Source organism: Pempheris klunzingeri, chromosome 4 (assembly GCF_042242105.1).
Source record: "Pempheris klunzingeri isolate RE-2024b chromosome 4, fPemKlu1.hap1, whole genome shotgun sequence".
Lineage (NCBI taxonomy): Eukaryota > Metazoa > Chordata > Actinopteri > Acropomatiformes > Pempheridae > Pempheris > Pempheris klunzingeri.
Window position 1 is genome coordinate 19,247,053 of NC_092015.1, and position 23,284 is coordinate 19,270,336.

The following is a 23,284-nucleotide window of genomic DNA, read 5'->3' on the forward strand; positions in this document are numbered from 1 at the left end:
GCAGCTTAAGGGATTTGTAGCTTTTTTCAGAGTTCAAGGATTACAACAAAGTCTGCACATTAAAAGCATGGATGTGGAAAATCAATATTCAAGGTTTAATTCCTAAGCAGTTTTCATCCGTATAATCTTCGATTGTGCTGCATCAGAATGATTTTTCTTCCACCCTTTACTTGCAGAAATCATAGTTTTTCAACATTATTATTTTAGTGTTGTACATCATTATTTGGTGTTGCATAAACTGAGCAACGTAGTGAGGTTTTGAACTAATGTTTCATAAGCAGCTACAAAGCTAAACATTACTAATAAAAAAGGATGTCATACCTCATCGAGCAAACAGACTAAAGGCCAAGTCAAGTGGAAACACTCCAGACAAACAATCAGCTGAGGCTCTTGGTGTCTCAGGTTTAATATCTCACAAATGTCTGCCTGTGTTTATTTCCAAGGTACCATCCCTCCCTTGTTGAAGACAGGAGATCCCATCTCAGACAACATGTCAGGCAGCGGAGGTCTGAAGATGGTGGTGACCATCACTTCTATTCTTGTGGTAGCCGTACTGGTGTTTATCATGCTCATGGTGCTAAAGAGGAGAAGGAGGGAGCAGAGGCTCAAGAGGCTCAGAGGTGAGTTAAAGTAGTTTATTTTGTGTGAGCGCATCTTATTAAGTAAAAAAAAAAAACACACCCTGAATAGTAAAAAGAAGACTACACATTATTAAATCTAGACGCATGCGCACACATGCCAGTATGCTCATAAAACACACATATAAGCCACAGACAAAAGAAGAGTGCCATGCAATTAAAATATTAAGGCTCAAGTGCATCTGAACCAAAAGGCCAAAAAACTGAGGATAACTTTGCTTTTGTAATTAAGAAACTTAAGTAGTTGTCTCTTTGGGTCAAACACCTCCATGTTAATTTTTCTCTGAACTCTCTAATGTGCTTTCGTTGCCTTTTTGTAAGTGGAATCGTCAATGGCTGTACAGGATTTCCACTGCTGTAGCTTATCAGCTAGGACAGTACTATTATGTTATTAACTAAGTCTTTGCTGACTTCACAGATGCCAAAAGCCTGGCAGAAATGCTGATGAGGTATGTATGCTTAATTTTAATTTATACTTGCTGTTTTCCTTTAAGCAGCAGACACATAAATCACCATGTAGCCCAGAGTTACAGTGCCTATCAGTAAAAATCAAATACAGTATATTACACACAGGATGTGTTGTCCCTCTGGCCTTCTTACAGCTACTTATCAACTTGAATGGAATTGAATTAGCATTTCTGCGATACAATGCAAAATTTTTCTCATTAATCTCAGTAAGAACACTCGGACTCCAGACACAGTGAACAAGCAGCAGCAGACGTTGAGGATGCACATCGACATCCCCAGAGCCCAGCTCCTCATCGAGGAGAGGGACGCCATGGAGACAATCGGTAAGATACTCGAAATGAGACCTTGAGCTTCTTCAGTCACTATATTTATTATGCTTCAGGGTGACATAATGGCTTTTTTCTTTCTGCCTTTCGTTTTCCTGCTTGACTTGTTTTTGTTTTTTGCCTGCCTCCCACTCTTCCCTCCCCTGCCTCTCTCCATTATTTTTCTGTCTCTAAGATGACAGGTCTACCGTACTGTTGACTGACAATGACTTTGGGGAGACAAATAAGCAAAAATCCTCAACAGTGACCCACACAGTCCTCTACCAGTCTCTGTCCCAGGCCACTGGACCACTGGTGGACGTGTCCGATGCCAGGCCTGGAACCAGTGAGTCCCACCACCGTCAGTGCTCAACATTTATTTCCTTTACTACTAATATGAATAACTACTGCTAGTCCTGTCTTACTAATATTAACACAATGTTGTAAAAGTGTCTTATGGCTAGAACAAGGGTATGTTTAAGTTTATTTGGTCACTCTGCAGCCATGAATCTGAATTTGGATCAGCAGCATAAAACATAAACAATGGTAATAGCATTTCATTTCGCATTCATCTAAATTACATGCACTGCAAAAGGCTTTTCCTCCTCGTCTCAGCTTAGCTGTAGACTGTCCGCATACAGCACGATAGCTATGTTCCAGCAGTGAGCACGGCAGCCACGCTGCAGAGCGGCCTCTGGGCTCTCTGAGTTTTAGCTCCACTGAAGCAGAACTGATGAAGAGTAGTGATCTCCCTGCCTCTTCTTGACACTTCCTCACCTGATTGTCCCACCCCACCTGGCCACTTGGACCTGAGTGCACACATGCACATAAGGACATGGAAACACTAGTGATGTACTGAAATGATTTTGTGCAAGAATCAGATTTTTTCTGACCCAAATGGGCCAGCTCAGATTCAGTTCAGTATTATTACTAATATTAACGTTTGTAATAGTTTTGGTACAGATGTGCATGCATGCTATTTTGTGCTAATTAAATCATTTCAAATTCAAATTATTTGCGGTAAATTCACAAGAAAATTGCACATCCCTAGAAACAGAAGCACAAAATATCACTCCAACACTACACAATCTGTGTACACACACACACGACATAAAACACACAGAACAATATCACAGTTTTACACTCAGCACATACTCACACACACAACCTCAGTCATCATAGTCACACACACATGCATTTACGCACAAGCATATAAATGGTCGGTTCATTTATCCTGGCCAGTGGGGCATGAACCCCCGTTTGCTGACTCATGCCTTTTTTTGTTGGCCAAACACCTCACATCATTTCATCCCTCCATCCCCACTGATAGAATTACTGTCTGACCTACTACAATTACCAGCACCATTCTTCTCTGCACAGATCCAATCCAGGCCTTTTCTAAAGGGTCTCATTCTGATTTGGCCCAGCGGTGCACAGAGCAGCAGCCTGTCTGGGTCAGGCTGAATATGATACTATTTATATGTCTGGACCTTAAGATTGATGATAATGTCATTGCATGGGGCTGTGGGGTGCTAACGTTCAGCGCTCACTGAAGGGGTAAACTGAAGATTTGTACCAAACAGGAACAGGAAAGATATATATCACATCTATTCCCCCATCTCATCACTCTTAGAGTTTTGGTTCTCCTCTATCAAGGATTAGGACCCACTAGCTAGAGGCTAATGTGTCCCCGTTGGCTTAAATTTGTTTGTTTCTTCAATGCCACCCCTAAAGGCTGCATTTTATTTTGTTCAGTGATATCCAAACTTTTTTTTATTGTCATTCTGTAATTGAGTAGTTTGTAATTGATATACTCTCTTGGAGACAAACACAGTCTCATAATTAGGTTTTGAGATACAGATTTGAAAGAATGCAATTTTTACTCTCCAGTCTCAGGTACACATTGACTCTTTCAGTAAACTCTGCTGCATACTTATGAATGGAATCATGATTTACTGTTTTATTCAAGCACTAATGTTTTTTTTATTCATATTATAGAAACTCTCAGACTTGAGCTCAGAGAATAATTTGTTAAAAATATCACAAATCTAAGTTGAATCAAAACAAAATGATCCAGTCATACTAAAGTGCTTGTTAATGTCGCATTAGAGGGTTTTGTTGTGTTAGAAACAGACTGAAGTTAAAAATGGAGAAGCTGTTATTAGCTGCGGTCACCAACATTGTGTCCTGTCCTGTCCTCACCAGATCCCACTGCCAGACGCACTGCCAAAGCTGGTCCTGCCGCGGCGCGGAGCCGCTACGCCAGCCAGTGGACCCTGAACCGGCCGCACCCCACCAGCTCCTCACACACCCTGACCACCGACTGGAGGCTCCCCACGCCACGCGCCACTGGATCTGTTGACAAGGAGAGCGACAGCTACAGTGTCAGCCCCTCACAGGACACAGGTAGAGTAGAACAGGGTGGAGGGTGAACATCACGGGAACAACATGGACTCTCAGCCTTTTTTCAGAGTTACAGTTAGAAAGTCGGGGGATGTGGCAGAAATCATGTTGCTTTTGTGAGATTGTGAAGGGTGAAGTCGATCTGCATGGCTCTCACATTGGCTTTGGTGCAATCCAAAGCATATTGGCAGTAGTTTTTCCATTTGAAAGTGCAACTTTGGGGCGGACTCTTGGCTGAAGCTTCCAGGGTGCGAATCCAACTTAAACCTACGCCGTTTTCCTCTATCTCTCAAACTCTGTTTTTAAATCCTGTACTTTATTAAATAATACGCTGCATACATTAAGTTACATTTTACCTGTATTTCAAAAAGTTTTTGCTACACTCAGCAACAACATTTAAACTTGTATGTGATGATGTGTAACGTGTTTATCAGATCGTGCCCGGAGCAGCATGGTATCAACAGAGAGTGCGTCCTCCACCTACGAGGAGCTTGCCAGAGCCTACGAGCACGCCAAGATGGAGGAGCAGCTCCGCCACGCCAAGTTCACCATCACAGAGTGCTTCATCTCTGACACCTCATCCGAACAAATGACAGCAGGGACCAACGACTACACTGACAGCCTGACCTCCAGCACGCCGTCTGAGTCGGGCATCTGCCGCTTTACCGCTTCGCCGCCCAAACCTCAGGATGTCAGTCGGGTCATGAACATGGCGGCACCTAAGGCACACAGACCTGGTGAGCAAGCGGAGTCTACCACACAACCATTCCAACCTTGTGCTTGTCCCACAATCATTTAGCAGCCCCTCTGTCCCATTTTCATTCCACCAGTAGATGATTATAATCCAGCTCTTATGTTTATCTTTTTTTTGTAAAGAAACATGTAGAGAGATTTCTCTAAGTGACAGAAAGTCCTGATCAACGATGAGAAGAACACAGAATTTATCTGATCAAATATCAGTGTATAAAGAAACTTTGAACCTTACAGTAAAACAGCAGTTTTAGATCATCCTGGAGGCAGAATATGTGGGCAGGTTGTAGTTACAAGAGGGATTTAAATCGAATTGAATAGCTAATATGGAGCTGCAGAGGTCTGCTTGTCTTCACCCACGACTCTCTCCCCTGTACTGTTAGACCAGGAGGACGAGGTAGAATTAACTAAATTAGACCTCAAGTACATTCTTTGGAAATTCGAACAAAATTTTTACCAACGATAATGGCTTTTGAGATCCAAACCTCCACACCCCCTGCTATTATTTTTGCCTCCATACTGTAGCTGCAATAACCCACAAGCTAACAGTCAAGTGCAGTTTTACATGATGGATCTGCTTAGCTAAATCTCATTTTATTGGATAGATTTATTTATATACTAAGAGTATTTAATTTAAAAAAATGATTCAAGAATATATTTTGCATATAACATCAAAGGACAAACAACAAAAGATATATGGATACAGGATAAGAACATGGAATTAAATTTTTTCTAATTGTGTCACAGCCAAAAAAACACTTTTTCTGTTGTTCAGTAACAATCTGTGAGACTATCCCTTTACTCTCTTGGCAGAGCAGATGTCAGTACTTTGGTTTCAAGCTGTCTTTGTCAGTCAAGTTTTAAAAGGTAGCACATTTTATAAGTGTGCTGTCTGTGAAAGCCCTCTCGTGATCACCTTGGTCACGAGAGGGCTTTTATTGTAAGAAAGCAGAAAACTTTTTTTGCTTGTAAATGATGTTGTCTTTTTAAACTACACGAAAGCTTTCACTCAGAGGCCTTTCATTACATCTGCAATTTGAGGAAATGCTGTCGTAGACTTACCTTAAATGACCCTTTGCTCCTCCGGGTAGCCCTGCAGATACATTACAAGTTCTGGCCGCATGCCGACAGGCTACTGACCACACACAAGCACAGACAGTCAAGCAGACAGACACACTTCTCCACGACGCATATACACAGCTCATCCATCATCCCATGTGCTGTCCTGTTATAGTGTGTCTGGGGCCACCGCGTTGTAGGAGGTGTTGGAGTTGTTGTTAGGTCTGTGTGTGTGTGTGTGTGTGTGTGTGTGTGTGTGTGTGTGTGTGTGTGTGTGTGTGTGTGTGTGTGTGTGTGTGTGTGTGTGTGTGTGTGTAGAAGGGTGCACAGTCTTAAATCCTCAGTTTAACCAGACAGGAGTTGAAGCCAGAAGATCTGCTTCTTCAGTTTCAGGCCTCATTATGTTTTGAACGTTTGTGCACAGGGCAGCAGACTCAAATCACCAGTTCACCAGGGAGAGAGGGCAACTAAAGGCTATCTGTCAACCTTATCTGAAGCCATTGTCATTCAGTACAAAACAGCACTTTAGTGGCACAGTGGAGACCGTTCGGTGTAATACCAGACTCTTAGCCTTTCAGGCCGGTGTGGCATCGCTGAGTGCTAGACTCGGGTGTCAGTTACGTTGGAGGATACATTATAGGCCTAAGAATCAAAATGTGCTGCCTCTACAGCTTCCTGATGGGTTGTCGACTATTTGTTACAAGTTATGTTTTGACATTGAGTAAAAGAGGCAATATGCACGCCTGTAGAAGCAGGAAAATTAGATGCAAATTTCTTTTGTTACGAGTGAGTCAGGCCTGAATGTGTGTTGTATGGTTTCATTAGCATTTTTTTTAGCTGTGTCAAATGTTATGTATTTCATCTGACTGCACACTCAATGAACTGTTAAACAGAAATGCGGTTTTCTGTGAGGCTTGTAGCCACTCTGACAATTAATAAGGACCCAGATGCAGTTCGGGGCAGTAGCATTTACACATATTATTTTAATCATAGGTACTTGAGGGCTTCAAAGATAAGAGTCCTTTGCAAGTAGCTGCTCTGACTAATGTTCATCCTTATTTCAAGACTTTGTTTCTGCATTTAAAAAGTGATTAATTCCTTACTGTTACTTTCCCATTCATCCCACGAGAGTTTCAATTAACCACTGATGTTGAGTGATATTTCCCATTCATCCCACAGATGCTGGGCAAAGTTGAGGTATTTGTAAGCTATTCAAGTTGAAACAGAGACAGAACCCACCCAAAATATTGTGAAAGAGCTGCACAATGTTGTAAAAACTGTCACTGTATGAAGTAGCATTAAATGTTTTTGGCCACTTGAGGCACTGACGTTTTATCACCTCATCAGCTGTGATGGTGGAAATGTCATCAAACAGTTGCCTATTACACACTTGGCAGATGGAGCAATATTAGCACTAACTTGGAGTTAATACTAATTCTTCCTTTAGCTATGTTTTGGTCTCAACAAAATCCTGACAAAAATATAGTCCTTAAAGGGGCTTAGTCCAAACCATAAAAACTGTCCCAGACCATTAGTGCACAAAAGCATGTGGACGTGGGGAGTCTTTTTTCCATATAGTATATATCACAACACAGTTATGGCTATTAATGAATCACTTTTCACCTTCATAATCTACAGTGTAGTACAAGTAGGACATTAAAATGTTCTCTCCGTGCTTTAAATTCAGAGTGTAGATGCGCTAATCTATTGTAACCCAGACCCAGTGTGGAGGCCAGTTTGATTGACAGTCGCTGAATGACCCTGCTTCCACCCCATCTCTGTCTCCATTACATCTGACTGACCTGAGCTGACCTCACTTGTCCATCGCAAAGGTCAAAGGCAGAGGGACAGCTTCTCATTCATCACCATGTCTTCTTCAGTGCCTCATGAGAGCACACCCATTGGGCCCATGTCCCATAACAGCGTGTTCCTCAGCACTTTATAAACTTCATAAACTTTTACAGTAGTGCCGGTAATTACAGGGCTACAGTCAGCTTGTGACACGCCTGTAAATATGTTGTGTGTATTTGTGCCCCTGCATGACACGCGCAGTATAGAAACGGGGGTCGGAGAATATTGAGACATGATCCTTCCTTAAGGACTGAGCCAAGGATGCAACAGTCACTTACACAGATTAATGGCTTGGCTGAGAGGAGCTGTTGTATTCTGGTTACACATACTGTCCCATTACTGTACGATCTGCAATTTACTGGCTGATGAATTTTCAAACTACATTTCTAATGAGCTCCCACCGAAACACTTAAATCTATATTTAATTCAATTAACACTCCTAGCCATTCATCATCTTTACTGGCACTAATAGGGCTTATTATAAAACACAGTAAATTATGCATTCTTCCCGTGAACCCAGAAATCCATTCTCCAAGGTCACTTGTGGGAAGGAATCTGAGAGATGGGCTCGTCTGTGCTGTCAATGAGGCCGAGTGGCTGGCAGGGAGTGTGTGTGTGCGTGTGTGTGCATGTACATACATACATTATACTTTCTTTTGTGTACATGTCAGCCTGTCAGCACGTGTGTGAGAGGGAACACATATGGAAAGAAGATTTTAGCAATGAATCGTACACCTTTTTAAGCGCTTTTTGATCTGTGGTCCCCTGAAGGACGAACGTGGAGTCATGTAACAACACAGACAGATCCTCAGTAAAAGGGGATGCAATAGCAGTAGAGGTACCATAAACTCACTGACCTGAATCAAAGTGTCTTTCCCTCTCTTTCTCTTCTTCTTATCTAACACTTCACACAATTACCTAACGATTGAAGGGACAACTTTTAATCATGGTTTCTCCTGCAGTTAAGGTGTTAAGTCTGACCTGGTTTATCTAGCTACGGGCGTTCACAAGTTATTGTGTCTCCAAGTATGACTCCAGTTCTTCCTTTCAGTAGAGGGGGTTTGAGAACTACAATAACCCAAAGCAAGACTTAATGCAGTATCCACTGGTCTGTAGTCAAGACATGAGCCATCATTCACAGTACGGAAACATAACTCAATAACTTCTAACTCATAACTAATCATTGTATCGGTATCTGGCAGTGATAGCAAATATAAGAGACTGTAATATTCAGCTTCCTATTACATTATGTTCTGCACGTTTGTCCTGATAGCAACTTTTAGATCAAATAGATTCACATTGAGGGAAATTGGCATTACATTAGAATAACAGTCATGTGAATCATAATCCCAGAAGCGCCCGAGGTGAGCAAATGTAACAGCGTGAGTTAGATATAGATTTTCAACTCTCTATGCAGTTAATTTAAACAGAGAGGAAGGAATAATACAGATGGAGGAACTCAGACCTGTTGAGAGCACATACTGTACACAGAGAGTCTCGGGGGCTGAGCAAAGACCCTCTGGTGAATATCATCACGAAACATGGAACGATTTTTCTTCTAATATCATTATTCACATGCAGTTGACAATAAATTCTAAATGCATTAATCACTATATAACGTGACAGTTGTTGCCTTTAGTGTCAAACCTTACTAACTGTCAACTTTTTATTTCCCTGCAGCACGACAGAGGTTTTTAGCTTCTCTCAGGTCATTTTTTTTGGTTTCACAATCTGCAACTTTACTGAGTTTCACACCTTCGCTGCCACCACTCTCACCAGGGAATACAGGCATTTTAAGCATCTTTCAGCTAAAAAGAATGGTACTTGCCCAGCATATTGCTGCAGACAGACAAAGTTAGCGACTAGAAAGTGAATGTAGTGGAGCGTTTAGCAGCTAAAGCATCAGATATTTCCCTCGGGGGTTGGTGGAGAGCAAAACAAAGTTAAAAGGAGAGTGAATATTGAGCATGTGCATATTTGTGAGATGTACAGTCTCTGAGGATTACCACTTTATAATATGTCAGCGTTGCGTGATCAGAGTGTACTACAAGGCTTCCTTTTTCTACTGTCTGTAGGGACCAGTCATTGCATTTCATCCATATCAACTTTATAAGGTGATAATATGTCTTTGTTGTGTTTACAGATCGTCCCGCTGCCCCTCAGTGGCTCAAAAAATCAACCACCAAGTCATAATACAGCAGCACAGAATATGTATCAGAGTATCATTAACTAGACTAACTGGAACTTAACTAAGCCTTAATTGTCGCCGGTTTCTCTCCTGTGTATTCCCTCCCAGGAGGAGAGCTGGTCCACTTGCCGCCTTACCTCCGTATGGACTTCCTGTTGAACCGTGGCGTGCCACTGGCAGCCCGAGTTGGAGGGGTCAGCAGCAGCAGTGGCAGCAGCAGCAGTGGAGGAGGAGGAGGAGGAGGCGGCGGAGGAGGAGGAGGAGCAGGAGCAGGAGCAAGCGGAGTTGGTGCTGGTGCTACAGGAGAAACAAGAGGAGCGGGAGGAGGAGCCATGGGCCAGACCTGCCTGGAACCCCAGAGGAGCCGTACCCTGAAAAGGCCACCTCCCATGGAGCCCACCCCCATGGAGGTGCCCTCACCCAGGGAGGTGCAGCAGTGGCAGCCAGGAACTGCCTCCACCCTCCCCCACAGGGATGTCCGGGAGAGGGGAGAGGCCCGGGGTGAGGTCCGGGCGGAGGTCTCCTCCTCAGGAGACCTAGCCCAAGCACAGGCTGCCAAGCTCAGCACTTCCCAGGAGTCACTGCTGGATTCCAGAGGACATCTGAAACAGAGCAACAACCCCTATGCCAAGTCTTACACTCTGGTATAACACTGGGACACACACCGGACTGCTTCAGACAACAGGACTACTGTAGAGGAGGAAGGACAAGAGACAGACGACAGGCACAGGATGGACAGTTTTCCACAACAGAAATTGTTGTATATAGAGCCGTTTCTGACATGCGTCTGAAGTGGATGCTTTTCTTTGAGTCTGTCTTTCTTTCTTTCACTCTTTTCTTTCTTTCCTCTCTCGCTCTTCTCTGTTGCTTTCACTTTTCATTCTCTCTCACCTCGCTCCTCTTCTGATGAATTTTCTCTCACAGTTTTTATTTTCTACTTGAGTATTCTTTTATTCTAAAGTGACAACATATGAGGATTGCCAAAATGATTTATTTAAAATTTGAGAAAGAGAAAAAATACTATTGAATTTATATCAAGGACAATTATAGTCATTATTATTATTACTATTATTATTATATAAAACAGAAAATAAATAAAAAACAAGAAGGGAAAGGGAGGAGGACTCTGGAGCACCCTGCAGGAGAGCATTGCTTTCTTAATTTATTTTTATTTTATTGTTGCAGTGTGATGAAATCTGTGATTGGGTAACTGAGGGGGTTTTTAGCACTACGAAGAGCCAATAGAGGAGAAGAAGAGTGACGCCGGAGACGACCGCCAATGCTGACCAATCGTAATGTTTTTTCAACCTTTCTGATGACTGCATGGCGACTGATCAAATGACAATTAATAGGAATGGCTGGAAATCCAAAAAAAAGAGAATTTTTGTCACACTATGAAATTATACAATGTGAATATATATAAAGAGATCACTTTTATTTGTGGATATTATGGGGAAAATGATTTGGTTAATAAAGTCCTTAGTCATGTTTGCACATATCTGACTTTGATTCCTATTGCAAGAGCACAACATCCTGTTTCTGTCTTCCACTTCCTGTCCATCTGCTCTCCTCTGTCCCACTTTCTATCACCTTTCTCCCTCTTTCCATTGAGACTCGTCATGTACACGAAAACACAGTAGTTCTTATTGGCAAGATTTGAAATGGACCATCGTCAAATCTAATTTACTGTCACCCACCAGCAGTCGTGCTGATAACTCACATGTGGTTAACATCAAATTAACTCTAATGGAATATAAGCCAGTGGTTCCCAAAGTTTAAGGTTTAATGGGGTGTATATATGACTAATATTTCCCTTCTCAGAGGCTTCAAGGGGTGGAACTATTTTACAAGAACCATTGTGTGGGACCCACTCATGTCAGTGATTCATCAGTTTTTCTTTCAGCTCTGCTTCCTCTGTCCTGCTTGTGTTTTCCCCTCTTCTCTCTCTTTAACCACACGCCACCAACTCACTGCATCCTGTTTGTATCTATAAGCTTAACACAATCTTGACTGCATTGATTGATCTGAGGAATAACTAAACTAAGGTCTTGTGAATCCATTTCGACGCATTAGCGTTAGTACCCACAATGCTCTCTAACCTGACTTGCTGACCCTCTTGCCTGAAGGTCGCTCAAACCGCTAAACAGGTAACTGTAGGGATCCAGTACATTTAAAACCTGAGCTAAACTTAGCAGTGAGGAAACAGTGATTGATTACACATCGCAATCGTCGTGTGGTGTAATTTGTGACCTTTTTAGATGAAAAACCTCTCACTGGAATATGGAACATTAAACGGTCACTCCACTGATATATGTCAGTTAACTAAGCTCAGTCATGAGTGGTACAACAGAAAGCTCCAGTTACAAATTGGGAGCATGGAGGGATCTATAGAACAATGCCATTTAGTTGTGTTATGGGAAGTCTAGCATCCAGTGTTCTGGAGCTTGAGGGACAAAAAGTCCGGATTTCCCTGCCTGTTCTGCATTGATTTTGACCATTATTTTGAAATCTCACCATTATGCATACCACTGAAGTTTGCAATTTAGAGATAAAATAAATCTACTTCTGTTTACATACAATGTACTTTACATTTCCCCACAATAATTTAGCTTGGAACGCTTTATGCAATCCAACTTCAACAGTAGTTTTCATACTTTTATTCATAAAAGGCATTCTTGGCTTTAAAACCTGTTTAATAAAAGACGACAAAAGACGACGTGTTTGAAGGGATTATTTTGAAGACTTGACAGCAAACAGAGGAAATATTTTCATACCAATTGACTACATAAACAGAGCTCAAGCACACAAATATATTACCATTTTTTCCCCCGAGCAAAAGAATAATAAAACAAACTTGTCATATTTACTGAGCGGGATTATTCATTTATTTGTAGAACTTGTTTTTGTGCATAAATAAGTTTGCAGCAAATGGAAGGATAGTGAGAAAAGAAGAAGCAGATAAAGATGGAGAACAACCTTAACATGGTGCAAACATGAATTAAAACCTTTGAAAAATAATAATAAAAAAAAACAGGTTTGTACTGAGGCAGCTGTGTGTCGGGCTCGATCAACAGATGGCGCTGTGCAGTCACTGAAATTTACATGGAGTGAGCTCGTGGACTCGAAGCAGGTGGAAAGGGATGGTTCAGCACCAAAACTATTTGTGACAACCAGGAGAGAGACATCAAGGGCAACCCAGCGGTCTGCTCCAGTGTGTGTCTGCCATTTGCAGGGGCACACCACCCCGAGCACGGTGAATTATTCATGCCAGCGCTGACACTGGAACCTAGATCAGGTTTACTCTGTCACGCTGATCCATACAGCCCCCGAGAATGTGGATGAGACAGTAGAGGCAGGGGAAAGATTGTATCCACACAGTCACATATGCATATATATACACAGACATTATAATAATCTTTGGGGAAATCAATGGCACTCATCTAGAATTAAGTATTTCTGTTGCTTAGCAGAAAATGAAAAACATTATCTGCTGTCTAATCTTACTCTCTATGATGTGTGTTTGCATCAGAGAGGGGAAACAAATGCCAAACAATCCACCAGGAACATTTCATGAGGTTACTAAAAATTATTTTAAAAAACTAGATATAAAATTTACTCCAGGGGAATTACAATAATTCAATTTTTTTTTAAACCAGTGCCCTTCCCTCACTGGTGTGTGGAGCTATAATGAGGATAGATAGCCCACCTGCACACTGAGAGGACTTTATGACTGTGCCGTTGCCCTCATACATTAGGAAGTGTTTGAGTGTGAGTGTATGATTCGCCTCCTGGCTGCAGGCTATTATCACACCTCCCACCGCACTCAGCCGCCAGAGAGGGAAAGATAGAGAAAGGGATGGAATAATGGGGATTTCAAATCTGATAAGACTGTAAGGTGGTCCCCAACCTTTTTTTATCTGATGTACCCCCACAGCCCTGACCGTATTTCACATACCCCTTCATCAACACCACCCATCATGTTCAAAATGTGTTCATCTGAAGTGATTCTCAGTTGGATGTTACTGAATTTCCAATGTTAAGTCGGTTAGGAGAAGCTGAGCGTTTAAACCATTTATTTATATCCTTTAACCATTAAGCTTTTAGCTATTTCAACCATTTATCTGTTACTTCTGACTAACTAGTACAACTTGTTGCTGTTTCAGCCCCTCAGCCACATCCATTTTAGCTTTATCTTTTAAAACTATTTCGACCCTTTCTGCATTACTTTTAGCTGTCTAAGCCTTTATGTATTACTGTTAGCTAGCTAGGCCTACCATTGAGCTTTTCTGTTACTTTTAGATATTTCAACCATTTAACGTTATCCACAACTACTGAGTTCTTAGCTTTTTTTATTTATTCAAAAAAGTTATTTAATCAGTTATTCTTACTTTTAGTTTTCTATTTAACCTTTTGTACATCACTTTTAACTTAGCTACCCAACTGCATAGCCACGGCATCTATCCGTTAAATTTTTACATAATCTCAATTGCAACATTACCTACAGCTGATTCAATGACTGGATATATCTTTAAAATCAATATCATCATATATTCTCTGTTTTCACATTAGTTGAGCTTCAATCTTTCATCCTATTCTGTCAGCTGCAGGAGTGCACCCTGGAGTCACTGAGATAGTGTGATTTTGTGAAGGAGGTGTTCATCTGCTGTAGCATTAATGCACATTTTTATTAGGATTTTTCTTTTAACTGTCCTATGAGGATCCCATAGCGTGACATGCAGTGTCAGTGAGCAGAAGCTGGTCAGGAATAGGCCAGTGCCATCCCAGCTGAGTTTCCTAATGAGGTGCCTGAAGAGTTGGCAGGAGACAGGGGGTTAATTTAGAGAGCATGAAACGGAAGGACTTTCCCCCTGTGTTCACACAACTCTCCCCAAATCAGTCACTTCTCTCTGTGGCCTCACAAGAACGTGCTCGCTATGTTTATCTGTCTCGCAAAGCCATTATTTTTCTTCTCTAGTCTGTTTTGACCTCCATCTCTCTTCTATCTGTCTCAGATTGCTCTATTGATCCGGCAGCTTGTCCGTCCTTGTCCTCAGTGAAGGACTCGAGGAGCACAGGATGTTTCCGACAAGAAAATTGTTTCCCATGAGTTTCTTTTGTCAGATAGGGCAAACTGACATATGCACGGTAGCCACCTGGATACTACACCACTGCACCTATTTTTTCTATGGATTACTGCTGCAGACTTATTGCTAATGCATTTTCTGCAGTCTGTACAAATGTTAACACGGATAGGTCAAAACGTGGCATTTAATTGCTGTTGCAGAACTCTTTTGAGGTTGATGGTCAAGGAGATGAATACATTGAGAAGAACAAATGAATAATATACAGCTGTAGAGACAAATCGCATTCTGTAGATTCAAATACAGTGTCTGCAATTAATTAGGGCCCGAGCACCAAGCGGTGTGAGGTGTAAATTGCAAGTTTGACGGCCTAAACATACACGAAAACTCATGTGACGGCACGGCGAATTTCGAGCATTAAAAGTGTAGTGACTCTACAAGGTCCTATCTTCACCACATTTATACTGTTTGATGACTGTCCGGCTCTGAAGACATGCACATGCTAATTTAGAACCATAGTCATAGCGCCACCTAGTGGCGGGAGGAAGTGCATGTTTTGTTCTCAGACGTCTCTCTCTCAGCAGGTTAACCACAGCCACATCAAATTTGGTCCAAACATTCCCAAGACGTGGATGATACAAAGTTATGAAGCTCTTGAGGGTTTGTCAAACGCTGTCACCGTGGCAACACCTCACAGGTCCCTTCCCTCCTATGGGCTCTCCTTTCATCTTTGACAAACTCCTGCACAACGGCAACCAGGACTACAATCCACAATTGCACATTTTCATCTGTAGCGTACCAGGGATCTACTATTTTGCTTACCATGCCCACTGCAAAGGAGGTGATGTGTGGGTGGCCCTGATGAAGATCAATGAGCCAGTAATGTACACATATGATGAATACAAAAAGGGCTTGCTGGATCAGGCATCCAGGAGCGCTGTACTCCCGTGATGACAAGGAGACTCTGTGCATGTGCAGCTGCCATCTGACCAGGCTGCAGGACTTTATGCTGGTCCACATGTCCACTCCACATTTTCTGGATATTTATCGTACCCAATGTAAGAAATGTGTACAAGGAAAGGTGATAGTAATGAATGGTAAATGTTACTATATTTATGGTAAAAGCAGTCTCAAAGGTACAATGTAGGTCAAGTGAACTGGTTTACAGCCACAGAGTGGTGGAAGAATAATATCTTCTCCCACTTCAAAAGATGAGAGAGGCCTGTAATTTTCATCATAGGTATACCTCAACTATGAGAGACAAAATGAGAAAAAAAAATCCAGAAAATCACATTGTCTGATTTTTAAAGAATTTATTTGCAAATTATGGTGGAAAATAAGTATTTGGTCAATAACAAAAGTTCATCTCAATACTTTGTCATATACCCTTTGTTGGCAATGACAGAGGTCAAATGTTTTCTGTAAGTCTTCAGAAGGTTTTCACACACTGTTGCTGGTATTTTGGCCCATTCCTCCATGCAGATCTCCTCTAGAGCAGTGATGTTTTGGGGCTGTCGCTGGGCAACACGGACTTTCAACTCCCTCCAAAGATTTTCTATGGGGTTGAGATCTGGAGACTAGCTAGGCCACTCCAGGACCTTGAAATGCTTCTTACGAAGCCACTCCTTCGTTGCCCGGGCGGTGTGTTTGGGATCATTGTCATGCTGAAAGACCCAGCCATGTTTCATCTTCAATGCCCTTGCTGATGGAAGGAGCTTTTCACTCAAAATCTCACGATACATGGCCCCATTCATTCTTTCCTTTGCACGGATCAGTCATCCTGGTCCCTTTGCAGAAAAACAGCCCCAAAGCATGATGTTTCCACCCCCATGCTTCACAGTAGGTATGGTGTTCTTTGGATGCAACTCAGCATTCTTTCTCCTCCAAACACAACAAGTTGAGTTTTTACCAAAAAGTTCTATTTTGGTTTCATCTGACCATATGACATTCTCCCAATCCTCTTCTAGATCATCCAAATGCTCTCTAGCAAACTTCAGACGGGCCTGGACATGTACTGGCTTAAGCAGGGGGACACGTCTGGCACTGCAGGATTTGAGTCCCTGGTGGCGTAGTGTGTTACTGATGGTAGCCTTTGTTACTTTGGTCCCAGCTCTCTGCAGGTCATTCACTAGGTCCCCCCGTGTGGTTGTGGGATTTTTGCTCACCGTTCTTGTGATCATTTTGACCCCACGAGTTGAGATCTTGCGTGGAGCCCCAGATCGAGGGAGATTATCAGTGGTCTTGTATGTCTTCCATTTTCTAATAATTGCTCCCACAGTTGATTTCTTCACACCAAGCTGCTTACCTATTGCAGATTCAGATTCTTCCCAGCCTGGTGCAGGTCTACAGTTTTGTTTCTGGTGTCCTTTGACAGCTCTTTGGTCTTGGCCATAGTGGAGTTTGGAGTGTGACTGTTTGAGGTTGTGGACAGGTGTCTTTTATATTGATAACGAGTTCAAGCAGGTGCCATTAATACAGGTAACGAATGGAGGACAGAGGAGCCTCTTAAAGAAGAAGTTACAGGTCTGTGAAGGCGACCAAATATTTATTTTACCGAGGAATTTACCAATTAATTCATTAAAAATCCTACAATGTGATTTCCTGGATTCTTTCCCCCCATTCTGTCTCTCATAGTTGAAGTGTACCTATGATGAAAATTACAGGCCTCTCTCATCTTTTTAAGTGGGAGAACTTGCACAATTGGTGGCTGACTAAATACTTTTTTGCCCCACTGTACATTGTGCATTTATTCTTATATCCATCAACATACAATATATCAGTGTTTATGACACGCCTGGTATGATTCCTGGAGCAATGAGAACAATTTTGTTACAAAAATAAAGGCCAGATGCTTTTACAGCTTTCGCTCATTTCTTGAACTAAAAGTCAAGTGTTCACGCTTTCCCGACCCGCTTGAATTTAAATCCGGCTCTGTGGCTCTGTACCTGGACTGTACCACCTCATGAGTTGTCTTCAGAGCGTCTCCCTTCCTACTTTCACATAATGGTATGATCCTACTCTGTTCTCACATGTGATTGGCCGCATGGTGAGCCCATTACAATAAAATCTGAAGATGCGGCACTCCCGATGCCAGTCGGCTCTTCTCCTTCAGCTACAAAGGATCGGAAGCTTTGCTTCTGCTTCATAAAGTCTTTGGAGGGCGAGGGGAGGAAAACATCATGAAGACGCGGAGTTGGCTTTGGTTAATGAGGTCAGTCTGAGGCTGAATGGCCGAACAAACACAAACAAATCAGTGGTCAGTTGTTAGCTAATTAGCTAATGCTAGCTAACATGTGAGACAGCTGCTATATTTTACTGCTGTTTTAGGCCTTGTGATGTCTCCTTCCCTGTTCTCCAGCTGGACTCTGGAGAAGTGGGTGTCAACTTGCCTGGCCACACCTGTAGGTGTCGTCCAGGCATATAAAAGGCCGTCTGTGCTCTCTCTCCCTCTCTTGCTCTCGCCCTCTCTCTTTGTCTGAGCTGGGTTGCTGGCTGGCCACATGGCCAGAGCCCTTTGCTGTTTGAATGGGCATATTTCTGTTAAACTATTTGGTAGAAATAAATATCTTTGTTGGAACTTCGGTGTGTGAACTCTCTCACTTGTTGCAACCTGTGAGCCAGGGTTGTAACACTAATATATAGGTATATATGCTAATAAGGGCACAACAGTTTTACACTGATTGTTCTAATGTTCTCTGTGTTTGCACTAGAACCTCCAGAAGTTCCTCATCGATCTTCGCAGCTGTTTCCTGTTAATCAGCTGCTGCTGCTTCAGAGGGAGAAAGGAGACTGGTGAGCACACACACTCTGCAGCAGCAGGAGAGTTAAAGCTCAGACTTAGTGTAACGTTAAAGTTATATTAGTGTTTAATTAGTAAGTGTGTCTGCAGTGAGTTTGCTGCTAATGACTGGACTACAGGGTCAATAATCACTGATGGGTTTCACCTGTGACTAATCAGTGGCTAACACGCTGGCTAGTGTTAGCATGTAGCATTAGCATGTGGCCTGTTTGCTTCTGACCACCATGTGTTTGTTCGGCCATTCAGCCTCAGACTGGCCTCATTAACCAAAGCCAACTCTGCGTCTTCATGATGTTTTCCTCCTGTCGTTTTCCAGTTTTCTTTTCCTTGTCCAAACATCTTTTTGAAGCAGAAAAACTAGTCGCAGAAAACTCGCCAAAAATCCGCTCAGGTTCTGACGTCATCTGCTGATGCTGATGTCCTGACTTCATTTCCTATGTTGCTAACTTGGCGACTTTCTCGCTAAATCTGGCGACTTTCCAAATCCTCTTGCCGACTTTTTCTGGTGTTATTGGATACTTTTCTGGTGTTTTGTAGACTCTGACGTGAAAGCACGTATCACTCAGCAGTCACTGTCCTCAACAAGCAGCGGGTGCTTCCGTTAGCCCCTCCCCCTCCCAAAGCTCTCACAGGAGCCTCGTGCAGCTGGAGAGCCACTCCACTCTGCGTGCACGCTGCTCACGAATCGCGCACACGCAGAGCCGCCGCTGATCCCGCCCTGGCTCACAGAGAGGGATGGAAATGTGAATGTTTCTTCGCTGTCACACTAAAATAAATCATTGCATTTGAGCCACACAGCCTCAGTCACTTACTCACCTCGTCCACTGTGTGTGCCTCTCTATGACATAAGCTAATCTAGCTAGCTGGCTCATCATGTCTCAGTCTAAAGTGTATGCTCAAAAATAGAGAAAGGAGTGAGAATCAAACCCTGAATTCAAAGGCAGGTTGATACACGGGCATGCTGCCTGTATTGTAAGGCTGATTTCTACGCCAAACCTATATGATATAGAAAAAACACATGACAACTCAAAAACATACTGAAAAGACAAAGCCTTAAACAGTTCCACCCAAAGCAAGCTGCCATTAATGAGTAAATAACTGACTGAAGCCACCATGGCATTAGCTATTGATGAACACTGTTCCACACTGCCATGTTGACCCATAGGAGCTGGGCTCCCCAACCTTCTGTTTGAGGGACGACCCACTCTACCACTGAGCCACAGCCGCCCATGTGGTCATGCTGGAGAAGCGTGTGAAGCTGCTTTCTCAGACTCCACTGCTGCTACTCACTTCAAAATGCACAGGACAAAGTGCACGGAAATGTTTAATGGTGTTCTAGCACCATACTTTCTAAAAAAGTTGGTCGCAGATGTGGGTGACCAGCGTGTCAGCCTCCGCCTCGATGAGTCCACAGATGGAAGTGTTTCTAAGTACCTGGGGGTTATGATGAGGTACTTTTGTGACACCAAACACACAATTGTCTCAACATTTCTGGGGCTTGTTGAGTTGGAGGGAGGAGATGCCAGATCTATAGCCCGAGCTGTTGTGGCTTTCCTGGAGAGGTGTTGTCTTAAAAAAGACAAACTCCTGGGGATAGGGACTGACAATGCCTCCGTCATGACATTCGTGTGTGTCACTCTCTGGAGCTTGCTGTAAGTCATGCTTCCAATGACACCATCCCCCGTAGTGTGGAGTACTTGGTACGGGAGACTTAGAACTGGTTTTCAGTGTCTCCAAAGCGCAGGGAGGCCTACAAATCCGTATATGAGAGTATCAACTGTGGGGAGAAACCCTTGCAAATAACCAAGATGTGTGCCACACGTTGGCACTCCATTGGACCAGTGGGAGGTGCTTCAAACTGCATTTCACATTCACCAAGTCCAGTGAACACTGCTACATGGCTGAGGTTTTATACTCCATGTACATCCATCCATCCATTATCTATACCGCTTATCCGTCAGGGTCGCAGGGGAGCTGGAGCCAATCCCAGCTGACTTCGGGCGAGAGGCGGGGTACACCCTGAAGTGGTCGCCAGCCAATCACAGGGCCTCATACAGAGACAGACAAACACTCACACCTACGGCCAATTTAGAGTTACCAATTAACCTAGCTTGCATGTCTTTTGGATTGTGGGAGGAAGCCAGAGAGAACCCACGCTACCTTCTTGCTGTGAGGCAACAGTGCTAACCACAGCATCACCATGCTGCCCCTTATTCCATGTACACTGATCCTCAAAACATCTTGTGTCTGACTTTTTTGAAGTCAGTGCTGGATGAGGTACAGTTGGCCATCAAGGCTTTTGAGGGAGAGCAGGTAGATCCTCTTAAACTTCTTGACAGCTTGGTTAGCCTGATAAAGTCTGTGAGTAGCAGGGTGCTGAATCCACTGGCAAATACTGATGTACTCAAAGAGCCAATTGATGGATACATCAGTCCCAAACCGTACCTTGGTTACCTTCTTGAGTCAAAGGCAGCTGAGCTCCACCTTGCACCTGAGGAGAAGAACAATGTCAGAAAGCGGTGTGTAGCCTTCACCATCTCCGTCACTAATGAGTTGAGGGTGAGACTGTCGGACAACATTGAAGCATTGCAGTACATGTCAGTCTTCAATGTAGAGGAAACTCTAAAGCACAATAAGAGCCTGGGAGAAATAGAAAAATTAGCCACACTCCTTGGCTACTCTCCTGCAGAGATAGACAAGATTGTCCAGCAATGGCGTGGGCTTCTGGGGTGAGATTTGGAAGTTCAGGGATGCAGCTGATATCAAGTTTCAGGAACTTGCCATGGCTGCTGTGTCTGCGTTGTCCTTGCCACACTCGAATGCTGAAGTCGAGAGATTATTCAGCCAGATGAGTGTGGTAAAAAGCAAACTTCAGACCCTCAACTCCATCCTGTATGTCAGATTTGGTCTGAAGTTGTCTGCTGAGGCTTGCTATGAGCACAAGCTGCCTGATAATGTTTTGCAGCTTTTTGGCACATCAGCTGCTTCCTCATTTAAGTCAGCTCCCCCAGTTGATGAACCTGCCATAGAAAGCCTTGACCAAAGTGAAGATGACCTGCTCTTTCTGTGAGCCAACACAGCGTGTGTGTGGAAAAACCAAACACTGAACCTGAATTAGGGCCAGACTAGTTGCCATCATTTTCTCACATTGCCATTGACAGTTTTTTCTATTGTCACTTTTTGGTCGTTATCGCTTGTTAATGTTGTCAAGTTAAAACCGTCTATACAAACAATACTTGTTGTAGGCTCCTAAATGTCACAGCGTAGTGACACAACTAGCCAGGAAAGTTTAGCAATAAGTCTATAGATGTGTTCATCATAAACAAAATGTAATCAATTATTTTCAGGGAGTTTATTCCACAGTGCAGGTAGAAGTTTGGGTTCAGGTGTTTTGCATTTTTGAGGACACAGCGCCCCCTTGTGTCCTGTAGGAGTAACTCTTGATCAATGTTCCTCCACTCGTTTTCTCTTTTTCACTGTTTTTTCTTGGGGGCAGCATGGTGGTGCTGTGGTTAGCACGGTTGCCTCACAGCAAGAAGGTTCCAGTTTCATTCAGTCTAAACATTCCCAGGATATGGATGATGCTCACTTATGAAGCTCTTGAGGTTTCGCCAAACATTGTCACCGTGGCATCGCCGTGAAACAGGAAATTGTTGTATCTTCAGTGTACATAATCCAATCTGTTCCAAACTTGTCATGATTAATAAGACTCCCGGCCTGAAGACATCTACATGCCGGTTAGTGACCACAGTCATTGAACCTAGTGACAACAGGAAATAAGACTTTTGTGCCAATCATCATTTGATTTGCATGAAATTTTCACGGTGTAGTCAACACTTCATATGCTGAAATATAGGACGTGATTAGTGGCTGTTCTCTAGCGCCACATAAGGGACACAGGAAGTGACAAGTAACCCCTTGATGCACTGTCCGAAATACATGAAAATTCTGAGCTTGGCATGGAAGGGTTGGCGTCCGGCAACAGGATGTAGCCGCCGCCCAACCCGACGTGCGCAAAGGTGCGAGGGCCCTCCAACGCTGCTTGCAGCCTTAATTATACTTGTAATTGGTCCACAGAAGGATAACCAATCGTAGCGTGCCACATAATGAGGAGTTAGCTTTTGATCTTTAATAAAGCTGTGTGTGGAGCAGAGCAGCGACACTAAAAACTGCTGCACCCCTGGTGGCGTATCGTGCTTTAGGCTTCCACCTACCACCTCGCTGTATGTTCCCTCACATACCTGATCTGCCTTGAGCTCAAGCCATCAACAAAAGTGAAAAGTCTTACTTTAGGGGGGATTGTAATACTCACAAAGTAAATAAGGATTAAATCTTTCAGAGTGTTGCATCATATTTCATCATTCAACAATGATGGATTGTGAGAGAGGCTGCTCAGTGATCTGCTTGTGCACTCATTACACTACTTCTCTTGAGGGACTCGTCGTCTGCTTAAGTCAGTGCCGTGTGCAGGAAAACACATTTCTTCACTGAATTGTCCCGTAAAAAACTTCTCTGGAAGTAGCCATTAAAATACAGAGAGAGACATGCAGTATATAATTACATAAAATATAAAAAACAGCAACTATAAAAAAAGAAAAGAAAGAAAATGTCATTTACTCAAAACCTGTGACATCCATGAGGACTTTCTACAACAGCTCTCTGGTATCTTGGTCAGATAGTACTGGCCTGTACCTGTACATGTACCTGTAGTTTCCTCTTGCCCATCAAGGTCCACTATTACA

At 43.0% G+C, this 23,284-nt stretch overlaps 1 protein-coding gene across 1 annotated transcript in view; it reads left to right on the top strand.

Moving 5' to 3' along the window:
- dscamb (Down syndrome cell adhesion molecule b) overlaps positions 1-11,205 on the top strand; it is a 113,904-nt gene extending 102,699 nt beyond the window's left edge. Inside the window, exons 27-36 of the mRNA XM_070828853.1 lie at positions 444-620; positions 1,057-1,087; positions 1,314-1,429; positions 1,608-1,772; positions 3,617-3,817; positions 4,249-4,551; positions 9,771-9,831; positions 9,868-9,884; positions 9,987-10,163; positions 10,209-11,205. Coding sequence (XP_070684954.1) covers positions 444-620; positions 1,057-1,087; positions 1,314-1,429; positions 1,608-1,772; positions 3,617-3,817; positions 4,249-4,551; positions 9,771-9,831; positions 9,868-9,884; positions 9,987-10,163; positions 10,209-10,312 — 1,352 coding nt within the window. The 3' untranslated portion in view covers positions 10,313-11,205. The remainder of the gene's footprint in view (positions 1-443; positions 621-1,056; positions 1,088-1,313; positions 1,430-1,607; positions 1,773-3,616; positions 3,818-4,248; positions 4,552-9,770; positions 9,832-9,867; positions 9,885-9,986; positions 10,164-10,208) is intronic.
- The last annotated feature ends 12,079 nt before the right edge of the window (positions 11,206-23,284 follow it).